This window comes from Phalacrocorax carbo, chromosome 7 (assembly GCF_963921805.1).
Source record: "Phalacrocorax carbo chromosome 7, bPhaCar2.1, whole genome shotgun sequence".
In the NCBI taxonomy this organism is placed as follows: Eukaryota; Metazoa; Chordata; class Aves; order Suliformes; family Phalacrocoracidae; genus Phalacrocorax; species Phalacrocorax carbo.
In genome coordinates this window covers 44656880-44678196 of record NC_087519.1, presented here as the reverse complement: position 1 = coordinate 44678196, position 21317 = coordinate 44656880, and the positions used below count along the sequence as shown (strand labels likewise).

Sequence of the window (21317 nt, the reverse complement as noted above, 5' to 3'; positions counted from 1 at the left end):
GCTGCATTTTAATAGCCCAACTGCACATGTTAAACCAAACAAGAGGGAAGGCTGTATGGGCCAGACAGACAAAACAAAACAAAACACTGGGGCTTTACCGAACAAAGGAAGTTGCTTCGCTGTAACAAGTCTAAATCGCTTTGGCCTTTTTTAAGATAGAAAGATTCTACTGAAACCAGCAGTAAATCCCTGCTAGTAAATTAGATAATTTATTTTGGCTGTAGCAGGAATGCTAGGTAGGTAAGTTAAACTATTTTTTTCTTTCTTGGTTTTTTTTTTTCTTTCATATATTTTATTTGCAATAGAGATGATCTCTTCTGACTGACTTCTACAATTTTAAGTAACGTTACAGCTTCAGTGAAAATGGATTTGATAGATTCAGTGCCAGCTAATTAGGCCTTCAGATGGTTATGAAGTCAATGTTTTATTTGTGGTAGACGCTCAAAAAGCCAAACTGCACCAATAAGAAGGTCTTAAATATTGTGATGGTTTATTATCACTGAATTCCAGCTGAAGAAACAGAAGGATGTTTTCTGCCCAGAAGAAAGACAAACATCAGCACATACATGCACAAGTACCTGAGATGATGTTTACCAAAAAATCTAGAAGAAACAAGAGTTTTCAACAGGATTTGTGACCTAGTGAGACTTCAAATACTTGTCTACTGACTGAATACAACAGAAGAAAGAAAACAAAAAACAGTAAGCAAGCGGTAGCCCGCATCATCCATTCCCCTTGGGAATACTTCCATTTCTCTTTGATTATTGTCTTTTTTTGTGAATTGCTAAATGAAAACATTTTCAGTGTAACACTTGCATGGGCATGTAATTGAGATGACAGAGCAGCTGACTGGTTTTGCCAGCTGGAATTCAAGGGAATGTCTGTGTTGCAAAATGAAGTGGAGCCCAGTTCAACTTGAAAGAGTAAGGCACTTACTTTTACTCATACAGTTAAGACACATGCCTGAGCTTAAATTCCTCCCTAGGTCAGTGATCCAACTAACATAAATTAAGACTGACTCTGTTTTACTTTCAGTGAACATTTTATGTCCAACTGTACCATACATCTGTACTTTCTAGCTGCTACAGCCACAAGTTCACCCTCATTGAGAAGATGAGTGATGCTGCTTAACAGTTGAATAGCGATGTTTTTACCAGTCCAACCACCATTCAGTTCTACCTGGCAGGAATTCTGGTTTGCTGACCTTTGTCAGAGTGTAATAGTATTAGCTTCAAAACAGATGCTTTGCCTCAGACAACAGCTGTCATTCAACAGTTGTCATAAGGTTTCAACTGAGAAATAAGGTGATTTATGTGACATGAGTCCCACGGTACCTTAATATGTAGTTCTACTGTTTGTTTCATTTACTTTTTTATTCCAGCACATTTTTGTATTTGAGGGCATATTAGACTTTCATTGTTTTAGATCAGCAGCTTCCTCTGGCTGCAGTGAAGAAGATGTGGCAGGAAAAATGCTGCAGTTCCATCCTCTGGTAGAAGACTGAGGAAATCCCTTAGTTCCAGTTCCATTGCAACAACTGATAAAGTTTCTGCTCAGAGCAGGGGAAAAAAAACCTTGTTTAGGTATTTTGGTTTTAAAACAAAGAAACAAAGAAACATTAACAATGTAATTTCTAATTGAAGTAATCAGATTATCAAAATATTGCAACTGAAATGAAATTTGTTACACACCCATTTGGGAGCAAATACAACTACAGGAAATCTCAAAAATAAGCTGAAATTATGTCTTAGATTAAAACCATACCTCTACCTTGACTCACATGTGGCACTACTGCTTATGGAAGTCTGATCTAGTACTTCGTTTTGCACAAAATGCAAAGGAAGCCCTAGAAATCTGTACTAGTACCCTAACTCAGCACTGTCTGTAAAATGGGATGTTCTGCAAGCAGCTTCTCAGACCAAGCTGTTTAACATTATGTTCTTAAGTGATGACTTTCGAAAGAAAACCCGCTAGCATTAGAAACTGGGACTTTATGATAGAGCATGGCAACCTGTGCCGTACAATGCAACCCCAGGATGCTGTTTTTCTGCCCTCTGGCATTTTTTCTTAAACGTATGTGCTTTATTCAATCTTCTTATTCTGTCAAAACAAACACAGAAACAAAACTGGCCCCTCAGCTATACACAATATTAGTGACTTCCTCCAAAGATGTAAAAAAAAGCACTACATCAACTACTAGAAGTGACACATTGTGGTCTATGACCTGATCAGCAATACACACTCAGATGCCCACTGGGTTATCAACAGTAGCCTGTTATCTGTCATTGCTTAGAACCATATAGTCACTTAGCCTAGAAAAAAATAATTACTATCAATTAGTTGTACTTAGTAAGTCTGTTTAATGGTGTCTATTCTTGACCTATAGAGAAACAGTATGATTCCCACAGTTTAACTGTTTTCAATACAAATTGAATGTCATGACTTTTATACATTGTAGAATCTTGTGCTCGTGACTAGAAAGCCTGCTGAGCTGTATTAGCTTTAACTGTAGAAAAGGGTCCCCCTTTTTTCAAAATTACCCTATCAGTAGTCGTTAGACTGAACAGTATTTAGAATGTCAGATATTGTACAAAGGCTTCTGGAGTTGAGTTGCAATCAGTTGATATTTACCTTTCAGTGATGAAATAAGAACAGGGCAGTCATTCCCATTAAGTCTGGTTCTCTTGCAAAGTTCAGGAAGCAGCTTGTTCCACCACAAAGCCTAATCCACAGAAACCCACAGCAAAAGTGTAAATTAACAAGGACTGCAATTAAGAGCATGAAAGACCTGCTAAAAATACACTGAACGAAGCTCAGATGTGTACAAATAGAGTTAGGTTGTGATGAACTCAATAATTAATTTATATAATGCTTTGAACATGAATGCACATGGTGTTATTTTTCAATTTTTGGTGCGATCTTTTTATACTAGAAAATTTTTACCCAGCGCCCCCTAGCGCTTCTATAGATAAAAGTTTGTAACAAAAAGTCATATAATCAGCAAGACTGATGCTGTTAGAAAAATTAAGGTTTTTTTCCCTCCAAACGGCTCCATGCAAAGTGGTGAATAGCATTACTATAAGAACACTGCTCTGTCTCCTGACCTAATCTGTCTACTTCCAACAGCTGTAGTAGTGAATTATGGTTTGTGTATAATTTTGTTGATAAGAATGGAGAGAGGGGAAAGGATTCTTTCCTTCTTTTTTAAACATGGTTAACTCTTTTCTTCCACCTGTGTTCAGATTCAGTACTGCAACCTCCCATTCAACTCTATAACTAATGTGCAAACAATCAAAGAAACTATTTTATCTGAATAAAAAGCACAAATCTGGTTTTGAACAGAGTTCTATTACACCTGTCTGGTAGAGGATCACCTTTGCTGACTCTGACCAGCAAAACTGTGTAAAATTAACCGAGTAGCTGTGACAGGCAATGGAAGTAAATCCCTGTACTCCTGGAAGACTGGAATAAAATCAGTTCCAAAATTAAAACTCTACAGAGGCCTAAGGAGAAAATGGGACATAAAGAACATAATCTTTCCAGTAGTGCACCAGTATCATTCTGATATGGTAAGGTCAGAAGATGTCATTAGAATACAGGAAGAACATATTTAAGTGTGATTTTATTTGAAGGACCATGATCTTTTATCAGTTAGCTTATCACTAAAATTTCATGTTATACGTCATTGGCAAACAATTTAGAACACTGATTAGTGAGAAACTAGCTAGTTTTTAATTTACAGTGCAAAAAAGAACATATTATTCTCCCTCTTCTGAGGTACTCTACCATCTGAAAAGACTAAGCTTTGAATTACCAGAATGAATACAAGGAGTCACAGAAGTAACCAGGAAAAAAAGAATATTCCATTCAAATTAGTGGGGACTGAGTTAAGGAACTTAAATGCCAAGCAAAAAGTTCAAAGCAAGCTAAGCAATTCACTTAGTCTGAAAGCTGGGCAGTTTGATCCACCCAGAGTCCATCTGTACACAACAGCATTTTAGTTAGAAAAAAAAAATCAAAACAAAAAAAACCTGAACAACTTAAATGAAAGTAGCTCACCCGACTGTCATCTTTGAGCTCGTGCTGAGCATATAATACAGCTGCATCAGGACATGTTTTGAGAAGCTCATCAATGGCTTCCTCATACTTGCCTAGACGGGTATTGCAGAGAACATGGATGGTGAGGCCGACATTGCCAGCCTCTCTCAGGGGCTCCAAGACAGGCAGAACTGACGCTATATTGATTGACTGACTACATAAAAGAGACTGAAGACAAGAAGAAAAAGTATTGTTTGAATTTAAGACCAACTTCGCAAAAAAATGCTAAGCATAACCTTAGAACAGAAGCCTTTACCCATCAGAATAAGTTTGAAGTAATATTTCCTTTAATAAATGTTACTGAAAACCGAGAAAGCAAGTTTAGAGTGGACTGAAAATGTAAATATCATTGTTATTGACCTATCTTTTCAGCACTTTTTCCTTCCATCATTTCAATAGGCCTTTTATTTCAACTTGGATAACCTGGAGGGGAAGGAGGAGGGGAGTCTGCTAGTGGAAGTTCTTCATACATACATGGGCATTTGCAGAATGGATCTAAACTGTAAACAGTAAGGTTTAAGGGTTTCATACCTGTAGTTTTGAGATATCTTCACAGTAATCTTTATCAGATGGAGATCCCACTGACATTATGGAAGTTACCCATGGGCTGATCAACCCAAAATGATTACAGGAGTTTATCTATACAAGAAAGAAACAAGTTGCAATAAAAGAAATATTTCTGGTAGTGACACTTCCATGTGAAACCCACGACAAGTGAAGAAAATTTTACTCTCAAATACCATAATTTAGAACAGCAGCTACTCTTTCTTTTGGTTCATACAGTTTAGTAACAAATAAACTGGAAACCTCTAATTCTGTATTTCAGATTTCCCATTCAGAATCCTTTCAAATTCATCATTCACACATTTTTCTCATTTAGTCAGCTTCGTAAAATTGCCAACACTCCACCTGACAAATGCTCATTGTTTCTTTTTTAGCCCGTATCTCTGTCCAGAGCTGAGATTCCTGTTGGAAGTACATTTGCAAAGGTCCCCGAAGTGTAAGGCCCCCAGAGCCAGCAATACCTATTTGGTAACTGCACACTACCTTATTTACTTTCAGTCTTGCTTCTTTTAAGAGATAGACTGTCCAAAATTCAAATACTAAGGATACTAGTATTTGGATAGATTTTGGAGGGACAATGCAGTCATAAAATGTCCTCTGAGTGGTATACTTACCAGATCCTCTGCTGTTTTCAATGGCTTAGTCTCAGGAATTTGCTTGTTTGATATTCTCCAAACATACTGAGAAGTAACCCTCAATAAAAGCTCCTTAAGTATTTCTTCCTGAGAGCACACTACCAGAAGAGCTTCCCAGAAATCCACCAAGAGCTGAGGAATAGTGTTTTCACTGTTACTACACAACATCTAAGAACAAAAACGTTAGAAGACAGCAAGTTAGCACAGACTATGCTAGTTATTAGTAGCAGAACTTAGAACAGACAGAAGGAACGGTTTTTCACTTTTACTAGAAGCAGGTTCCTTTTTTTGTCTTGATGTATTTCTAATGGTGTGATTCTACATAATACAGTGCTAGGCAAAGTAAAAAAGTTCATGGAATGATTTCAAGGTAATAAATTCTAAACAATAGATTTGGTTTCTTCTTCAAGATTTACTCCACTGCCAGAAACGTCAGCAAGTACTTACAGACTGCTAATTTGGAGGATCTTTTTTATGAGCCAATAGCCAAGCCGGTGTCTTTGAAAGAAGGATCTAAAGGCCATGATAAGAGATGCTGTGTAGCTCATTTGGGTATAATGGTAGGACCCACGGGAGAGATACTTTACGGCCTGGTGTGTCAGTGAATAGGACTTTTACTTGGTTTCCAACCGGCTTAAACAACAACACTTGGTCTAATTTGAGTTTCATGACTCGGTATTTCTGATACAGGTCTTTCATGGTAATAGACATAAGACTGGACATACCTACATTGAAGAATACATGGTTTTAATCCAAACAATGTTATTTATTGTAGAGGAAAATAAAAAGGTTTGTCTATTACCAATCTAAATAAAGAAAACTTCAATAACACCAGTAAAACTATTCTATTTATCTTCTCATAAAACTGCAGAGACCCACTCTTTCTTCCAAAATTTATACAGAACATCAGAACATTATATACCTTTGTATTTAAGTCTGATTCTTTGGCAGTATGTTTCAATCCTAATGATTTCTTCAAAAGGAGCATATGGAAGGGGTTTATCTATGTTCTGTTAAATTTCAGTAGCCTTAGGAAGCCCGATTACTAGGAAGCCTTTGAAAGACCTCTGAGATCAGGGTATTCTCCATCCAAATGACAGGGTCAAAACAAAGAACTTAATGGAGTTTTTTTGTTTGCTTTATTTAACCAGTGTTTCTTTCTAGAAGGTCCAGTTTCTGACTCTGTAGCGATTGTCATGACTGGAATACATATAACCCTCAACTCCCTCTTTCTGAAGAAATGCTGAAATGTGAGTGAAGGAGCAACCGAGGCTTTGCTTACCCTTAACAACATCACTATGAGAAAAATAGAAGCAAAAAATGATCACAGGCCAACCTTGAAAAAGGTATCTGCTTCTTCCAGTTCCATTTTACTGTTCTCATGTAAAGCCACAGTGGCAGCCACCAGTAAACCAGGCTGCATCTCCTTCAGGTGAACAGCAAACTCAGTTGGAATAACACCTCCTTCCTTATGCTGCCTCAAGAGTTTTGGTTGCCCAATGAAGCCACAAGCCAGTACTGCCTACAAACATAACCAGATATAAATCAGGTAAAGAATTCAATCCACGTATGATTCAATTCAGCAAACTCTGTATTTCCTCAGGCAGTGAAGTTTAGACAGATAAAATGGAGGAAAGTCAAGGTAAGGATATAAACCCTTTCTACAATTTATAGTTCTCCAGAGACTGAGCTCCAAACCGTGTGCTGGAGCAGTGACTCCTGAGCAACAGGACATGAGTAATGTGCTGTTCAAATCTGGAGTTACTGTGCCTATAAGAAAGATAGATTTCACTACGAAATCCAAGACATTCAATATACATGGCATTTTGAAAAATCACTGCCTGAAATTTCAATCAACTACTTTGCTAAATTTCAGTAGACTACTTTGCTAAAGCATGACTTTTAGTTTGAAAATACCCTGAAACAATGATCAAAATGTGTAGCACTATGTGCAAGAGTAAGTTGTTTCTGGATATCTGAGTGCTTTTGAAGGTAAGCATGACAAAGGACTATTTCCACTTTAAAGACAGTGAAGAAATGATGCCTAAGCAGATTAAATGAATTGCACAGGAAATATAAGGCATTATATTCCCTTATATATACTGAGGAGGAAAATTCAGATTTCATCCTGCTATGCATACGATCTATCTTTCCTTTCTTTATCTTTCTGAAAGCGTTATTTCTTCTACTTCCCAACAAAATGCTTTTCAAAGGTGAGGTGCAATAGAACATTTTTAATAGATCAGATTAACAAGAAAAAAAAACCCAAAACCCAACACCCAAACCCCAGACACCTTTTTCTCTAAATAATACCCATGCAGTGGAATGTGTATGTTTGCTCACAAAATGGCAATTTCACTTCATCATGGTGCAAATGGTCAGAAAGCAGGTGGTGCTGAAAATCATTGTTGAAACAGCTCTCCACAGTTCCTGCCTTGCAGTTCAAAAACTGCTAACTTTGAAAGCTCTCCAGGACTTCTACCAAAGCATGGTATCTAACTTTGGAACAGCTATCAGTTTATTTTAAAAGTTTTTAGACCTTCAATAACTCACTCTCAGAAAGAATCTGTATTTTAAGCTCTGTCACCTTTGAATATTCAACACTCCTGATCAACCTTAACAAGAAGTAATTTACAGACTGGTCTCAATCTAAAACCACATGTGAACATCTACGGCAGAGACTGCTTCACTAACTCTTTTCCCTCATTGATGTGGAATTCTTACTTTGGTAGCACTGAAGTAGGTTCTGATCTGATCTTAGTAAGGGTTAAGTGCTTTGATACATACTGGTGAAGAGCACAGGCTCTGAAGAGCTTGTTAAACACCAGTAAACAGCATTTAATTTATCAAGAATTAACAGCTTCAAAACTTTTGCTTATTTGGCAAGGCTTTGCCAAGACAAGACTACCCTACCTGCAGGGTAAACAGTATGGTCCCAGTGTATGCCAGCCCTCGATTCTACTGTTATTGCACACATTCAGTGGAGCCTTTACAGCATATCAGGAGGAAGAGGAGTGACTGAAAGTTATTTTACTGTAAAATACGACTACAAGCCACACCTACTGACTTGGGCTTCGCAAAACGTGAATAGCTCATGCTTTCAGCATACTTCACCTCCTTATAGGAGTCCATCTCATGTTCATACATCGCCAGGTCTCCCATTTTCAGAGCCATGAAAGCCTTAGTAAGTGTCAGGACCACTGATGGCATAATCTTTTCTACCTTCTGAAGATACTTCACAGCTGTCGAAGGACATACGTTTCTCATGCAGGGGCTGCAGAGGATATGAGGCAGCTGCAGAGGGTCAGCAAGATAGAATATTTGGAGAACTCTATTTGCTGATTCCTGTTAAAATAAAAGCCATTTGACAGTTTAGACCTTTCCAGATATACAGTCTTCCATTGCATAAGAAAGTATTGTGGGGTTTTTGTGGTTTGTTTTTTTTTTGTTTGTTTTTATAAAACAGACAAGTACAGCTTAGCTATGAAATCACAGTGCCTTTCCTGACTCTTTCCTCCCTACCCATAAAATTAAAGGATCTCTAAATGGCAGTGATTCAACCCATATTCTGGGTTGCTAAGAGAACATCCACCTCCACAGTGAATTGGTTTTACCAACCTGTACAATCTGGCAGTGTTCAAAATAACAGTTTGTTTCATTACAGAGATGGGAGACGAAAGAAAGTTGAGGCAGAGCTTTCCTAAAACGGAAGCGTCTCTGTGTGCAAGTGGGAACCAGATCATTAGCAACATGCATCATGATAACCAAACCCATAACATGTTGCTTGAAAGCAGCCCAAAGCACCACAGGTGCTGCTTACTATTTTGTCAACAAAAATGGGGAAAATAAAAACCATGTGAAAAAGAACAACCGTTAAACTAAATATGCAGCTCAGCATTTTCAAAGGGAATATAATTAAAATTCGATATACAGTTCTTAAAATCAGAACCAAATCAATAGGTTAAGGAAAAAAAAAACCACACTTGTTTTTACCTTACTTAACTCTTCTTTAAAGTCTTCATTAAGAGAGTGAGTTAAGTAAAATATAAATCCTCTCTCATATTTCTGTATTTCATCACCTTCTGAAACGAGTCTCTCTAAAACTTCAGCCATGGATAAACCTGACATTCTGTAGTACGGCAAAGCAAGGTGGTAATCCTTTGTGTCAAACCTGAAGGCGAAAGAGAGGAAAGAAAAAAGTAACAAAACAACTAAGGGCAACGCTTTTGCCATCACTGTTTGTAAGAACTAAAATAATATATCAAACAAAGTTGCAGACACACAATTATCTGCAAATATAGAGCTCATATTCAACATAATGCTGTATTCTGTGTTCAATGACAACAAAGACACCAGATACTGAAGAGATTACTAGATTAAGCTGTTTTCACAGAATGTAAAGATTTATATTATACTAACGTAAAACAGCGAAGAATGATGGATTTTCATTTTAAGGTTACATTATTGGAAAAAAAAAGCTCACCTATATCACGTTGACATCTAAAACATACCTGCTGTAGCAGTCTCCTAAGAAGGCACAACTTTCTCTGAATGCTCTTAGAAGTTCTTCTTTCTCATCTGATTTAAGGAAACTAGGGTCCATTATAGCTGCTCTGACCAGCAAGTGAGCCTCACTTAGAAGATGAATGCAACTCTCAGTTTTCACATTTTCATAAGTTTTACTATACTCTACCTAGAACAGACACAGGGTATACTTAGGCTGCTGGCAAAAATTAAGAATTAGGATTATGGGCTATTAATGAGAACTACATTACATTATATTCTGCAATGACATGCATCAGAGTTTAATTAACAGTACTTATTTTTAGTCACTGAACAACAAAAGCAGGAGTTGGGCAATACCATTTCTCTGTAAAGCTGAATGGTTGAAACAGTGTTTATAATGTATAAATTCCAACCAGGCTCTGACTCAGAATTTGTTCTGGATTTGATGCTGTCAGCCTTTCTGGAACTAGAGAGAAGGAAAAGAGTTTAGTTGTCAGTGTCCAAATAAACACTATGCAGCCAAAAAAACCCGACTCACTTGATAATTTAAATGCATAAATATGTATGTTTGCAGGCTAGTAAATGCTTGAGAGTTAAGCTGTGAATTTAAGTCATAATGGCTAATACAAAAATGGGGATAGGAATGTTCATACACCAGGAACATACATCTTCTTCCAGGCTTAACACCAGGCAGTCTCATATACTCACAGGAAGTAATACAAATTAGCTAAGATGTTTACTTACTTTCTGTAAGGACTTACTGCACATAAGCCCCTGCAGTTCTATTAAAGTATTTGCCAAGACATGGCGTAAAAAAAATATTTGAATGCTTTTACTCTAACACATTGGCTAAGTCTGTAATGCCCTACAGTTTTTGTTGGGATTTTGTTGTTGTTGTTTTAACTGTTTTGGGATATTTATATCTTTATTTTCAAACGATGGTGTTAAGTAGACTAGTATTTGTTCAACTCAGGTTCTTTACAGAAGGCAAAAAGCGGATCTTCCTCAAACGCCAACTATAATCTTTGAAACACCACAACTGGCAGAGGAAACTGTGCTTTGCACACAGAAAACTACAGTATTTTGAATTACCATTTCCCTTAATGGGCTTATCCTCATCTTCTTCTGAATGTCTGTTCTAGGCTTTAAGAAATATTGGTTCAAGTAACTCTTCAATCAGCTACAGCTGTCCCATTTTTGTTAGTGAACTTGAACTGACTTTAATAAATGTGATTTCTGAATAGCTGTTTTAGAATAGCTGTTTAGCTGTTGTATGAAAAGCCCTCAAAAAAGAATGGGAATAGCAGTTCTCACAGAAATAGGTACAAAGTCACAAACGCCTCAGGCTACATACATGCTACAAGAGTACCTTGGGCAAAAGTCCGATCCTTCTTTTGTCATGGATTACTATAGTGATGTTCGTAACTTCTCTTCGAAAGAACCCTTAGCCAAATGTAAGACATTTTCCTTTGTGCTGCCACACAACTTTTTAGCCTGTAGCTTCAGTACTCCTACGTATTTTTGTTTCTCAAGATAAATATTTTTTCTTCTCAGTAGCAGATATGTTCTTAGTAATGTTATTTTAACATTACTTGTGAAAGTTAAGGTTTTTTACAGTCTTGAGTAGCTTATTTTGTCGATTTTAAGCATTTGTGACCCTACCCTAATTTCTTCTGCATCAGTTAATACAGTAGAATTGAAAAAAATAAATGTTTTATCTCTGTTCTCATGCACTAACTAGGGAATTATTTCCAAAGAGGTTTTCCACAGAGGAACCTCTCTTCAACTGTAACACCCACAAATTTGGCACTGTATAGAGAGCTATAAATACCATTTCCCCAAAAGACAAACCCTTACAGCATCCTTCTTGCAGGCTTTCTTCTTTCAGTAATATCTTCTGTGTCTGCCTTAGTCAAAAGAATTATATGGTTTTTGAAATGACAGATAGCTCTTGGTCCTATAAAAAGCTGCATTCTTAATGTACAGACATCCAGTGCAACAGGCGGACAAGCCTATAAAGGAAAGTAATTGTTTTGTAATTTCAGTTAGCATGTACTTCAAGTCTTTAAATAAAAAAAAAGTAACCTTTGTCCAATTTGTCCAATGATCTGACACTAAAAACATTCACCGGCTTTCCTAACTTTGAGTGCTTCACCTAAGCAAGAATAGAAATACTCATAAAACTATGACATAAATAATTTAAAAATGGATAAAAAAATATAATCATTTCACTCTTCAAAGCAACTACACAGTTTTAGCTGTGTGTCTTAAAATAACTGTGCCTGAGGGAGATGCCTAACATGGAAAACTTTAACACAAGTAGTTTGAATTTGGCCAAGTTGTAAAAGATTGCCTGACATGGTTATAAAAGTTTGATTTTAGTTGCTTATAAAAAGCAATTATAGATAGAAGAATGATATTTGCTTGCCTATTGTTACATTACATACCCAGCATTATATCCCTGCTTTGTTCAATAAGCACCTTTCAGGTAAAACTTACCCTATTGTCTATAGTGATATAAAAATGGAAAAATGCAACCTCATTTGCCCAGAAATATTCTAAATTTACACCTTTAAGAAGATAAAATACCATATTTACAAATTAACATACACAGTGAAGCAAGGCAACACAGCATCATATGTGTACCCTGCTTTTTGAGGAAACTTCAGAATTCCTTGTAAAGGGCTGCAGTGGTGACCAGGAGGATCTAAACTGACCTGGGCTAGTCAGAACCAGAACCAGCCAGCTCTGAAACCGATGTAAAAAACAGCAGGAAAATACCACAAATAGCAATAATAACCATCATCATCATCACCACACTTCAAACTCCACACTGGGGCAGGAACGCCCCTGTGGGAATGTAGCCTGTGGGCAACCCACACTAGAGCAGGGGCACCCCAGAGGGACTGCAGCCCATGGACGACCCACACCAGGGCAGGGACACCCGAGAGGTAACATGGCCCATGGAGGACTCGTACCAGGGCAGGGATGCCCCTGAGGGACTGCAGCCCATGGAGGACCCATGCCAGAGTGGATCTGCTGCCTATAGAGTACAAGCTGCAGTATGAACATCCATGAGGGGCTTTAGCCAGCAGACCACCATTACGTGCACACCTCCTCAAACCTCCTGTTGAGGCAGGAGGCAGCCTGTTGCCTGACTGGAGGAACTGTGACAGACTGAATGTAACCTTCAGTGAAAACACAGAAAGCTGAGACTGGAGAAGAGACATGATAGATTGTGCCATGTGTTTGTATTCTTTATCTCAGTCATCTATGGAGAGCAGAGGATACATATTTGGCTCTTGAAGATTTCATAATACTTCTACTGGCCTATGGTTTCTTTATGCCTGCTGTCTACATGCTCAAAAGAAATCCTTAAATGCTGACTTAAAATACACTTCAGTCTATTTTTCCTGGTATTTCTATTAATGTATACCCCAATCTTTACCATTCAATAGATTTTTACTGATAAGCTATTTACGGAACAGGAAAAGTCTAGACCTCCAAGAATCAAAAACCCTCCTCCTAAAAAAATATGCACTAAGCATCTGATAGCAGACTTGTTCAAGTGTCTTCACTCTTCTTACAAAAACTGGTTTTTCAAGGACACCCGAGAGAGAGAAACATCAGCTGCAATAAGGCAAAACTCTGCATCCTTCATTCAGATTTATACAGGAAAGAATGGAATATAGTTTAAAATATAAGTGATTTTATAGCTTTTGGTGTTTCTGAAAACATTCTACTAATCGTCTACAATCTTAAACAGCAATAATTGATTCATTGAGACATCTGTAGACCATTAAAATACAATATGCCACAGACTGAAGTAAAATATTAATTTTGGATGTTATTTTATTGGTTCAGCCAATATGAACTTACAGGATTTCAGAAGGAAACATAAGGAAACTCAGTGCCATACTACTACCCCCATTCTTTTAGCGAGATAACAAGAGGTGCACCTTCACAGTTGTATCGATATATGGATCCTCATCACGAGCTGCTGCTGCACTGCACCGCACTGTGAAACACTGCAGATTCTCACTAGAGGGAAAGAAGAAACCACAGCGATGAAGGAGAAAAATTAAGACTTGCGAAGATCAAGTAGCCAAAACTACAGAGAATCAGTTTTTTTCGTTCACAGAAATGGGCCTTGAAGCCTAAGCAGGAGGGCATGCTGCACTATCACATGAGCCTACGCAGAGAGTTCTAGGAGGCTATGAAGGACGACATATCGGGGAGGGGAGACGGACACACACGACACAAAAAGGCAGCAGCATAGAGAAACATAGTAACATTATCAGCAAAATCATAAATGTAGTACCTTGTAATGACGTGCAGGAACTGTGGGGTGAGAACTGCCTGCTCTGACTTCTCCGAATATTGGTAAGTAGAAATCAGTTCTACTAACTTCCCAACAGAGTAGAGATATCCAACATGAGGTAAAGAGAAAAAGCAAAAGAGGCTCAGTAGTTCTCTCTTGTTCTCAGTTTCCTCATGTGCTGTCACAGAACTTCCTAGATGTAACAATAAGAAAGGCATTTTATATATCTCATAAATCAAAACCTGGCAATTCATTTGCAAGCCTGATGCCTAAAAAATACTATCAAACTTGCCCAGGTTGCAGATGGGTTTTGATGGTAGCTAGTGAAGAGAAAAAGAACTATATGAAGACCAGTGTACAGGTCAGATCAGTGCACAGGTCAAAAACTTGTATGTCATGTTGTCTCATTTGGAGGCATTTTTAACAAAAGTGTGGATGGATCATCAACTGAAGAACCTCTATAGATGTAACAGCATCTGAGAGTCCTGGCAGATTCATCACAACTAAGCATCCATAGCTTGAATGATCAGCCTGATCTCAGACAACTACTTGTGTGCTGGGATGAATCCTCGTCCAGAGCTGCAGCTGCAGTGCACCAAAATACAGATCCTCACTTAAGAGGAAGAAAGGCTGGGTATGGCAGAATTTATTTATAAAGCCACTGTGGCTGGTAAAGGCTGTGTCTGGATTCTACAGACCCTCTTGTCCAAGACCGTAAATCACAAGAGAACATAAGATGGCTGGAGTTAAATGGCAAGTAACTCTTTCTCAAGTCAGCTGCAATTAAAATGAGGCTTCGCTATTTAGCAGAGAAACCACCACCACTAACTGGGTGAGCAGTCAGTAAAGCTGACTGATAACACACAGCATTAAATTTTTTCCATGGGTCTGTTGGGGCTTGAGATAGTGCGTATTACTGAACCCCTAAAATCTGCACTCATCCCTTGCAGTTTTAATTAAAGCCTGGCAGAAAGGTAACCTGTATGTTAGCGATTATTAAGGTTTACCACTCTGATTTCCAGTGTCAACTAATGAGAGGCAGCCTAGTATCTTATAACACTGAGAATAATTTTATTAATGCAAGGTAAAGAGTGACTGTTTTGTGATGTAAAATTCATTAGTAGAAAACTGATAAAAGTTCATTTAGTCTTCCTGTTTTGGTGTGGTGAACTGATATTTTAGTTCAAGACTTATGCAGAACTCAGAGATACTTAAAGACTTTTTTGTTAGTAGAAGCTCAGTTTAAATCATTGAAAAGGGAGGAAAGACCTTAATTTAAGAACAAATCATACAGGAATCATGTACAAAACAGAGTATACAAAGAAGCTCCTTCCTTTCCCAGGTCTCCTGTGACACAGGCCATAACGCATCCATACGTATCCATATACCTGTCTGGTATACAGGAAGCAGTTGAACAGAGTGCAACTTTGTCTCTTCACAAAACCCAAAAGGCGACTGATCAGGTGTAAAACGTCTAGGGAAAAAAATCCAGAACAACACGGGACCTCAGTGAGAAATTATGAGCTACTTTGGACAAGTAAACACCACTAGCTGTAATAACAGGCATAGCTGATGTTTTAATACTCAACAATGTGCACTCCTACTACCAATTTAATTAGCATGGCAATACCAAGAAGCATGTGGCACAGCTATAGGCAACTATCTTGAGTTCTTGCAAGCAAAAATCCTCTTTCTTTGCTTGTCTACAAGGCATATGTCACAGTTTGGGATCACTGGAGGACATGCTGCAATTGATTTGAACCTCAATTTAACCTTTTTTTTTCCCCCTTTCTTTATTCAACTGACCTATATGGAACATGGTGCCATCTCCAGTCCTACCTTTCTTTCCTATTACATGTCATTGTTTTTCCTGCTTTGCTTGGGAATTCACTGCTGGACTATGACATCAATTCTTTCTCAGTTTTGGACAAAAGTCCAATTGCTTTGATCACTAACAAAATAAAAAGTATAGTTTCTTAGTGCTTAAGATACTTGGTAAACTTCTTTTGCCACCTGGAGAAAGGAAGAATACTTTTCTTTCAGAGGTACTCAGGTATCACTTCAGCTGTAGTTGATGAAAGCTGCAGAATAAACAAACAGAAGGCAGTATTTCGACTAAAGTAGGCTTCTCTATAAACAAAACAGAATTGGACACAAGCTGCTTCAGAATAAGGTGTGTAAAAATTGGTTTTGCCATTTCAGCGTGAAAGTATAAAAACAGTGGGTGGTCAGACACTGGAACAGGTTGCCCAGAAAGGTTGTGGAATCTCCATCTGTGGAGATATTCAAAACCAGACTAGACAGGGTGCTGGAAAATCTGTTTTAGCTGACCCTGCCTGACAAGGGAGGGGGTGGGCTACATGACTAGGTGGTCTCAGGAGGTCCCTTCCAACCTAAATGATTCTGTCATTCTGTATGCTGAGAAAAGACCACCCCTTCTGATACATCACAAGAGAAGCTGCCATGTGTGCTCTTCACAGCATGGAAGAATGTATGATGAAACCAGACATTAAAATCACTAGATATACAAAACCTTCGAAGTTCTATTCTAGTTTAATTGTAAGAACCAGTCACATTTGCCAAAGAAAATGAAACTAAGGATTTGTGAGGCCAAAAGTTGCCCAACTGTGAGATGAGCAGGTTCACGGTGTGCTGGCTGAAGAACTGGCTGGACGGCAGAGCTCAAAGGATTGCAGTGAACAGGGCTACAGCTGGCTGGTGACCAGTCACCAGCAGTGTTCCTCAGGGCTCAATCCAAGGGCCAGTGCTGTTCAATATTTTGATCAATCATCTGGATGCAGGAGTTGAATGCACCAATAGCAAGTTTGCTGACAATACCAAAATGGGAGGTGCTGTTGACTCTCTTGAAGGACAAGAGGCCTTGCAGAGAGATCTATATAGATTGGAGCATTGGGAGCATCAATGGCAAGAAATGGAACAAGTCCAACTGCTGGATTCTGCACCTAGGACACAGTAATGCCAGGCACAAGTATACGCTGGGAGAGGAGCAGCCAGAGAGCAGCCCTGCAGAAAGGGATCTGGGGGTGCTGGTTGACAGCAGGCTCGATAGGAGCCAGCAGCACGCCCGGGCAGCCCAGAGGGCAAACTGCATCCTGGGGGCAAACGCAGTACAACCAGCCAGTCAAGAGAGGGGATTATTCCACTGTATTCAGCATTGGTGTGGTCTCATCCTGAGTACTGCGCGTAGTTCAGGGTCCCACCATTTAAGAAGGATGTGAAGGTACTCAAAAGTGTCCAGAGGAGGGCAACAAAGCTGGTGACAGGACTGGAAGACATGTCCTGTGAGGACCAGCTGAGGACTCTGGGATTGTCTAGTTTGGAGATAAGGAGGCTGAGGGGCGACCTCATTGCTCCCTGCAGCTTCCTGAGCAGCGGATGTGGTGTGGGAGGTGCTGATCTCTCCTCCCTGGGATCCAGGAACAGGGCGCCTGGGAACGGTTCAAAGCTACATCCATCAGGGGAGGTTCAGACTTGACATTTGGAAACTTTTCTTTACCGAAGGAGTGGTCAAACACTGGAACAGGCTTCCTAGGGAGGTGGTCAATGCCCCAAGCTGTCAGTGCTTAAGAGGCATTTGGACAATGCCCTTAATAACATGCTTTAACATTGGGTCAGCCCTGGAGTGGTCAGGCAGTGGGACTAGACGATCGTTGCAGGTGCCTTCTTACTGAAATATTCTATTCTATTTAAAAATGGGCTTTCTTTAGTATCACTATTTCCTCAGTGCAAAAAAAAACCCAAACCTTATAAAAACCCTAGAAGCCAAAATACCACTATTTTTCTTTCAACAAGACATGAGCCACAGCTCATTTTGGTTTCCTGTAGTAAATTTACCCATTAAGGGAAAAATACATTTGTAATACCTGAAAAGCAGATACCGCACTTGGAAGCACTTTGTGTCTTCGGTAGGTAACTCCGTGGATTCCAGTGTGATGGGTATCTCACATAGCTTACTTTCTTCCCCAAGCAGTTCCACTGGCTTCTGACATACGATGAACTTGTCTACTTCAAGTGGCAAAGTATGTGTTGAAGGGCCTTCATCTTTTAGACCATAACAATGAAAATGCTGTATTAATTGCGCAAACCATTCAATTTAGCAGTAAGAAAATTATATGATACAACATCAATTAAATATTCAAATTACAGCTACCTAGTTAGCATTGGCTCCCTCCAAACATGAGATTTTGAGAACAGCTATGCTATGCTAGAAGAGAACAATCCTTCATTTGAGCCTCAAGAGTTAGGATATCTGAGGGTCATGATTTCTGAAACAACAGGTAAACTATTCACTAAAAGGCAAGTCCAAGGCAACCTGTGCTGCAAATGGCTGGCCATCAAAAAATGTTGTCATTTGATTGGAGAGATTTTAAGAAGGAAAGGCAGCTATGATAAAAACTTGTGTTATCTTAAACTCACTTAAGTTCTAGAAAGCAAACCCTAACAGCACACAAAGTAATTTGAGCTTTTCTATTTTGTTTTAGTAATAAAAACAACTAAGGGCAGGATGCCATGATCTGAGTTAAGGTCCATCTTCACTCAATGAAGAACATTCCAGTTTATATTTTCCCTATCTGACATTTCTATAAGACCATCCTTTTCTGTTTTAAGTTTCTTCAATTATAAATGAAGTATTTTCCTAAGGTTTGTTGGTGTTCATGCGATGCTTTTGTAAAGGTGGGAATTGATTACATATGGATTAATTTCTTGCAATACAGAGATATGAAACCTACTGAGTAAATCTATTTCTGGGATTTCTAGGATTCTAAGACAAGCCCCTGCATAAGACAAAGGACTGAAAATGGAAAATGTGCGGACACCTCGTTTATGCAGGTTCTGAGCCTACTAACACTTACGAAAGTGCATATGCATCGCCACAGAAGCATTCTTAAATGCATAAGCCAGCATGCATGGTCCATTTCAAGGTTCATGAGATGCTTCTTCCATCTGGCCTCCCACGTGGCCCTTAGATGAGACATAGTTATTTAGGCAGTGACACTGATGGAATAATTTTTCTGAACACAGCACACTGAACTACTGCCACTTTGATTTGGCCCATGGTGGCACCCCAAAACAGGGACCTAATTCTATGTCTGTAGAGGCTGCACTATCCTGAAAGTGTCTGCAGAACGATGGCATATTTGTTTTAACTGCTGCCTCCAGCTGCAGGTGGTACAACTCTTCATGCATTAGAATATTCAGCTGACAGTCCTAAGGTGACCTGGAAGTATTTTCTGAAGGGCAATGACCTTGTTTGAGCCTACTTTGAAAATAACAGGAATCAGTTAGCACTCTTGGAAATAATAAAATAAAAAATCTGTACTTACCTCCACTCACGGGCGTTTCTAGTGTACTAACTCTGTGTGCACATTGCTCTGTCCGGTCTGCGCTTTGCTGGACCAGTTCCAATTTCAGGATCAGAACATCCAGCTCTGTTGTTACGGCTATATGTCTGGCACAAAAGGCAACTTCAGCAGGAATGAGGTTATCGATGTGTAAAATTAAGGAGCGTTCAAAGTCCAATACAGTCAAATTCTGGTTTATGACCAGATATTTCAAACAGAACATGACTAGTTTATTTTTGCAGCCCACAAGAAGATCTCCATTTACAGGACAACATGAAATGCACAGTGGAGGATCTGAAAGTGGCATTTCCACAATTGACATCTGTTCTTTTAAGGTTTCGCTGTATGACTCTTCCATCTTGTGACCAACCATCCGAACACAAACACGTGAACTCCCTGCAGACATGCATCTCCAGTTCATGTATGCTCTTAGGAAAGTTGCTTTGCTTTTTTCTTCGATTGTCACCAGATAGTCTCCTTAAAAGAAAGCAGCAGTACTGATACATCATTAAAGAATAGATGACAGAGTTTTTGAGCTCTTTACCTGCTGTAGTATATTACAAAGAACATCTTAAATTCCCAACCCTTAAGTTTTCACCGGTTTTTTTTCTAATGAAATCCAAAGTGCAAGATTTCCTTGCTGGGTGGAACACACTTCACAGGCCATTAAAAAAAGGACTTACAGATCTAGGTCCAGACGAACTCTTAAGTGAACCCACTTTATGGGTTGTGACTGCAGACAAGGCGTTTCTCCCCCAGAACACCCATTAAGGTAAAAACGTTTTATTCTCTAAAGACCAGGGGAAGTCATAGGCTCATGGAGAGCTGTGGGATCGGCTGGAGCGCTCACCCGCCCCGTGCTCTGATCAAAAAAAAACAACCAAAAAACCCAAACAAACGAACAAACACAACACCAAAAAAAAAAAAGCGAGGGCAGAAGCACAGGCTCCAACTGGGGCGGAAGGCGGCGGGGAGAGCAAAGTGCCAGCCCGGACGCTCCCAGCCCCGCGCACCGCTCCCGGGCCAGCCCCGCGCCCACCGAGCAGCTCGGACGCGCGCGGCCACCGCGCCGCAGCCCTCCTCGGGGCCGGGGACGCCGCCCCCCCCCCCGCCCCGGCCCGCCACCGCCGCCGCCGCCCCCCCGCCGGGCCCGCAGGCCTCTCCCCGCACTGGAGCCGGACGCGTCCCAGCCCCGCGGCACCGGGCCCGGCGGCGAACGACACCGACCTGCGTGGCTGTGCGCCATGCGCAGCACGGGGCCCAGCGTGGCGAAGGAGCCCAGGGGCTCGCAGCGGCCCTGGTCGCGCACGGCGAACACCTCCACCCGGCAGCTGGCCGCCGCGCTGGCCACGAACAGCACGTCGCGGCCGCAGCAGAAGCGCGCCGGCTCTTGCTTGCAGGGCACGACTCGCTGCGAGCCGAACGGGTGCAAGTTGTAAAGCTGCACCATGGCCCCCGAAAATCCGCCGCCGGAGCAGCGGAGGGAGCGCGGCGCGGGCAGCCGCGGCGGAGAGCTGCACTTCCGCAGGCTGCAGCGCTCGGCGGGGCGGGGCGGCCCAGGGCCGGGGCTCCCGCGGCGGTCCTGCGCGCGGCGGGGCTGGCGTCGCCCTCAGGATTCGTACGAATTTGTGCGCGGGGTGAGCGCGGTGCCATCGCCGTGCTCGCGCTGCCGGGCACCCCCGCGGCCGCCGTGTCGGCGGGTCGCAGCGCCGCGCCCCGGGGAAGCTCCCCCGCTGGACGGGCGGCCGCGAAACAAACGGCGCCGGTGTCCAGGGCTCGCAGCGCCGCGCAGAGCCATCGCCTCGGGCTGCTGGCAGCGTGCGCTCTCCT

The 21317-nt window shown here is 40.6% G+C and overlaps 1 protein-coding gene across 2 annotated transcripts; it reads right to left on the bottom strand.

The window, feature by feature from the left end:
• Positions 1-466: 466 nt before the first annotated feature.
• Positions 467-21092, bottom strand: HPS3 (HPS3 biogenesis of lysosomal organelles complex 2 subunit 1). Of its 2 annotated transcripts, XM_064457749.1 has the most exons (17): positions 20715-21054; positions 19470-19964; positions 18009-18186; positions 15513-15598; positions 14125-14317; positions 13763-13844; positions 11661-11815; positions 10161-10269; positions 9809-9990; positions 9291-9468; positions 8412-8642; positions 6634-6819; positions 5277-5465; positions 4630-4737; positions 4060-4266; positions 2632-2722; positions 467-1549 (listed from the first exon to the last, which is right to left on the bottom strand). In XM_064457749.1, exons 1-17 carry the CDS (start codon positions 20935-20937, stop codon positions 1422-1424), a joined length of 3021 nt encoding a protein of 1006 aa, XP_064313819.1. In that variant the 5' UTR covers positions 20938-21054; the 3' UTR covers positions 467-1421. The 2 variants fall into 2 exon arrangements, with proteins under 2 accessions (XP_064313819.1, XP_064313818.1); XM_064457748.1 differs by lacking the exon at positions 6634-6819 and having other exon boundaries at positions 20715-21092.
• Between the last annotated feature and the right edge of the window lie 225 nt (positions 21093-21317).

Coding starts and splice junctions, on each gene's coding strand:
- HPS3 (XM_064457749.1), bottom strand. CDS start 20,937: ATGGTGCAGCTTTACAACTTGCACCCGTTCGGCTCGCAGCGAGTCGTG. Junction 8,643..9,290: donor TTAAAGAAGAGTTAAGTAAG/GTAAAAACAAGT, acceptor TTATTTTAACAG/GAATCAGCAAATAGAGTTCT. Junction 6,820..8,411: donor AGATGGACTCCTATAAGGAG/GTGAAGTATGCT, acceptor TTATGTTTGTAG/GCAGTACTGGCTTGTGGCTT.